The sequence below is a fragment of the Charadrius vociferus genome, unplaced genomic scaffold (genome assembly GCF_000708025.1).
Source record: "Charadrius vociferus isolate BGI_N301 unplaced genomic scaffold, ASM70802v2 scaffold39, whole genome shotgun sequence".
Classification (NCBI taxonomy): Eukaryota; Metazoa; Chordata; class Aves; order Charadriiformes; family Charadriidae; genus Charadrius; species Charadrius vociferus.
This window is the reverse complement of record NW_009650188.1, coordinates 2,841,317-2,845,750: the sequence shown is the minus strand read 5'-3', so window position 1 is coordinate 2,845,750 and position 4,434 is coordinate 2,841,317. Positions and strand designations below refer to the sequence as shown.

The 4,434-nt window shown below is 51.3% G+C and overlaps 2 protein-coding genes across 2 annotated transcripts in view; both read left to right on the top strand.

Moving 5' to 3' along the window:
- VAMP4 (vesicle-associated membrane protein 4) overlaps nucleotides 1-1,156 on the top strand; it is a 10,681-nt gene extending 9,525 nt beyond the window's left edge. The window contains exon 6 of the mRNA XM_009892905.1: nucleotides 657-1,156. Coding sequence (XP_009891207.1) covers nucleotides 657-685 — 29 coding nt within the window. The 3' untranslated portion in view covers nucleotides 686-1,156. The remainder of the gene's footprint in view (nucleotides 1-656) is intronic.
- A 1,087-nt stretch (nucleotides 1,157-2,243) lies between these two features.
- ITPA (inosine triphosphatase (nucleoside triphosphate pyrophosphatase)) overlaps nucleotides 2,244-4,434 on the top strand; it is a 6,534-nt gene continuing 4,343 nt past the window's right edge. Inside the window, exon 1 of the mRNA XM_009892904.1 lies at nucleotides 2,244-2,400. Within this exon, the coding sequence (XP_009891206.1) occupies nucleotides 2,244-2,400 (157 nt within the window). The remainder of the gene's footprint in view (nucleotides 2,401-4,434) is intronic.

Here is a 4,434-nt window from a genome sequence, read left to right as displayed (position 1 = left end):
TCCCCAAAACTGCTGAGCTGCTTTATTTTCAGCAAGTAGTTGTTGTGGCTTTGTTGTTGGTCCTTTCCCCTGCCTTCTGCCCTTCCTGCTCATCCTGGTCCCTCTGGAGCTCCCCAGAGCAGAGATGTTGCTGCTTTTCCTACCAAAAAAGTAATAAAGACCGGAGCATCTTTATTCTAGGCAGAAGTAGTAATTCATCCCTCTGCCTGCAGAATTATGTGCTCCACGGGTCCAAGCAGCCCAGCGCAGCACCGCAGCCCTTCTGTGCCACTGGGTCTGGAGGGTTTTCCGCTCACCGACTGTGGCCGGGGGCAGCTCTGTAATGGTTCTTGTTACTTCAGCAAAACCCCTGTGGCCTGTTGTCCTGCTGACACATAGCCTGCAGCAGGAGAGGCAGAGCTGCCAGCAGGGTGGGAGCGTTGTAGAGAGAGAAACTGATGGAAAATCCCATCTGGTTTAATTTTGGGAAGCTGGAAGGAGATGAAGGTGGCAGGAAATGTTGTCTAGCGTGTGTGCAGGCAGCAGATTGCATTAGCTCAAGCTTGGAAACACACTTTCCCTCGCAGCTGCTTGGTGTTTGTCACTACAGAAATGGGGGGGATTGGTGTGGCATGTGAAGGTGTGTGGCTCACCGCTCACTTCTTTGTGTTTTCCAGTACCCCTAGTCCTGAAGTACCATACCTGATGGAGCAGCTGGAGGCTTCGGTGGAGCTGGCTCTGGGATAACCAAACTGCTGTGTAATTTAAGTGAGATATCTGTATATAGCTTTGAAGTTGTTTTTCTCCAAGGAGCGAGGAGGCAGCGGCAAGTAGCCAGTTCTAACAGAGTGTTTTAAGAACTGCCAAATGACCCTTTTTTTGGTCGAGTACCTGCTCCTGCTGTCAGACTTTTTTTATAACAGACGATTCAGTTCCCAAACTGCCCATTTTGTGGAATTCTGGGTCTCTGGTTTGGAGCTAGCTACTTGCCACTACGGTTTATCTGTATATATGGTTGAGCTGTAATATTAATAATAATGCCATTTAAGCAGTTCCCCACTGCCTGCTGTGGAAGGCAGAGGGGACTCTGTCCTTTCAGAGCAAAGGAGGGGAAAAATGAAGAGAAACATACCATTATGTTACAGGGAAGTGACCCTTCTGTGGAGAACTGCAAGGGTGGTGTTTCTCTCTTCAGGGGAAAAAAATAAAAGGGGGGGGAGGGTGGACAGGGAAAAAAAAAAGAAATAATTAGGTTTTACAATCCAGAAGACTTTCTGGTCCTGCCATGGGAATGCACAAGCTCAGTGTTTTCAGTATTGCTGCTTACAGCTGTGACTAAAGACATTCCAGTAAACCTATTTTTGACTGTACATCTAGAGTTCCTATGTGTCTTCATAGCCTTCTGGAGGATGTACACAGCTCTCCACTGCCGGAATTCCCTAGGAAAGGGCTGTTTCGGTGTTTTCTTCACCAGAAGCAAGAAGTGTGTGTAAAAACCCACCTATTAGCCCAATGATATAAGAGATGCAGCAGGAGGACAGCAACTCTCCTGAAACCAGTCCAGGGTGAACAAGCCCACTTCGTATTCGGAACCCTTCACTTTGATGTGGTGGTTGCAGTCCCAAATGCCAGCCCGTTTTGCTTCCCTGTGATCCAGCGGGCTGGGGGTTGTTCCCAGACAGATGCGCTGGGGTGCCTGGGGAGGTGTAGGGATCTCTGTGCTGGACTACACAGGAGCTGAGCTCTTCCATCCATGGGTGGGACTGCTGTGTTTTAGCTGTCTCCATCCTTGGTCTCGGGTGTTGGTGGCATTTCTGTCTGCCCTTTATTTTTGGGACCCTCATTCCTTCCAGCCCTGAGCCTGGGACTTTAGCTAAGCTGAGATCGGGCTCTCCTGGTTCTCTTTTTGCTGTCTCTTTTCTGATGAGAGAAGCATTGACCTGCTTAGCATGTGTCTGAAGTAATGCTGGAGAGGGGAAACAGTGCCCCAGAGAATTCCCGGTGCCATGTCCCAGCTTCCTCTTCTCAACCTGCCCCCAGGACCTTGTACACAGTTTCCACCTGAGTGGTGGTGCGGCTCCGTACAGAGAAAGGGATTAAAAGTGAGCACAGCAGGCTGGCGGGTCGGATGTGATTACAAGCTCTGCTTGCCCAGCTGGAATATAAATAGGGCTTTTCCCCTCTGTGGGCCCTGGTCTCTCCAGGTGGGAACCAGAAAGCCAAGCTGGGTTTTTCCTCTTGATGCGTATCCTGGTTTTAAGATCATGCACCCACTGAAAGGGACAAAAATCATCCTGCCTATGCCTTTGGCTACTCCCCACCTGCAAGGGAACAAGAGGGAGGGAAGAGGGACTGTGTCTGTCTACAGGGGGGCTGCAGGTCTTGCTGAACTATTGCGTACCTTTTCCCGCCAGCTGGAAAGTGAGTTAATGGAACTGCAAGCCCGTGTAATGGCTGTGCTGTGCCTGCTCTGACCCATCTGCTAGGGCAGGCTTTACTCCTGCTGCTGGAGAGTCCTTCCAGTACCTCTGGCTTTCTCTCCCAGCCACATCTTGCTTTGCTGCTGCCACCCACAGAAGGACCTTGGTGCCACAGCAGCGTGTCAGGACTTCAAATCCCTCCTGGCACCAGATCTGAGAAAGAGAAGTTAGTTTTGCAGTTGCTTGCTAGACGCGAAGCCTGGCTTTAAAGCTGGGCTGAGGGCCTTGGAAAATGGGTGCCTGAAGGATGAAGGCTTCATGGCAATCCTATTGTGGTAAAAAACTGCTTATAGCTCCTAAATTTGGGAGCTGCTGCTATACCCTCCGTAGCCCTGTCCTTGCTGGGTTCGGCAGATCTGTCAGCACTATGTCCTTAGGGAGAGTTTCCAGATAGCGTTGAACCCTACTCAGTGCAGGCATTGGTATAACCACCCCAAGAAGTGCTGTTCTTATCACCATGCCAGCGGTGTGCTGCTTCAGACAGGCACAAATGCTTTTCCAGCTGACCCAGATCCATGGCAAATGAGGTGGTGAGGCTAGCACCCCTGACCCCGGACCACTTATGACTTGTGCCTGCCTTGGACTCATCCTTCGGTACCAGTGGGACTGGACCAGGCCTAGCACAGGCAGCAGATTCTCACGCTAGAAAAGCTGGCTTTCCTCAACTGCTTTGCTGGAGTGCTTTCGCAGCATCTCTCAGGAGGTTGGGGTGCAAACAGTTGTACTTGAGATGCAGGGCAGGGAAAGCTACCATGTCCAAAGCCTTCAGTGTGCTTCCCTGGGTTGCCAGGATTAGGTGTTGATCACTTTTATGTTCAAGTCACTGAATGCCACAGTGACTTGAGCACAGATCTTCTCAAGGGACCAGCTCTGGCTGTGAAAGGCACCACCAGCAGCAAATCAACAGTCCTGGCCGGTAACTTCACTGTAATAGAAGTTATTGAGCAAGTTTTATGGATTCCCCCTCACCTTCCCCCCCACAAGGTTGAAAAGACCATTGCAATGTCTGGTCTCAGCTACATTACAGAGCAGTCCTCCTTATGTTCTTTTGAGATATCATGGTCTTCATATTGCAGCCTGCGCTATGCCACCCTGGACTGGTGGCAGGGAGAACTGTAGTGAGTGCAAAGGGTTGTTGTTTCCAGCAGCATCTGCATGCTTCGGGGTTGGTTTTCACTTAGGAGATGTTATGAAGGAGATTTTACAACAAAAACAATTCCTTCACCCAAGTGTAGGGTCTGTTTTATCCATTCCCTCTTTGTGCAGAAGACAGACCTCTGCATTAGCTGCTGTTTTCCACATGATCACTTTTTTACAGGGAACGGCATGTTTTGGCTGAAGTTGTGCGTTCCTGCTGCAGGGCTGGTTCCTCCTCCCATGCTTGCTGGTGTGACCCATGCGGAAAGACCCCAGGGTCCCCACAGCTTAAGGGCACTGGGGCTGCAGGGATGGATGTCAGCAGCTCTGATGCAGGTGGGGAGAGGAGTCCCCACTCCCAGCTCTGGGAGCTGGCCACACCAGAAGGGACGAAGTCCCTTTTTGGGGGGCTGGGTCTGAGGTGGAGGGCTGGGTATGGCAGTGGGAGAGCTCCCAGAACCCTGCTGCTTCACAGGGCACTCATCCCCACTACCCTTTGGCTGGGGAGCACTGGGCTTCACTGACCCGTTCCTCTAGGGCTCCACACTGGCAGCAGGGACCATCTCTTGACTCCCAAGTCCAGCTCTCCCCACTGAGGTTTTTGCTACAGCCGCCAGCTGGTTCTGCATTTACCTTCAGAGAGATGGAACTTGATCGCTTTCACACAGGAAATGTGCAAAGACGTGCCAGAGGTCGGGGAGTAAATAGCAGCACCGCTTGGAGAACAATCCATTACCCAACTCCTCCGACTACATGTGATTCTACTTCAGGGAAAACAGAGAGAGGGATCCTCCGGCCGCGGCTGCCAAACGCTGGGGAAGTAAACAGGGAGGCGGCC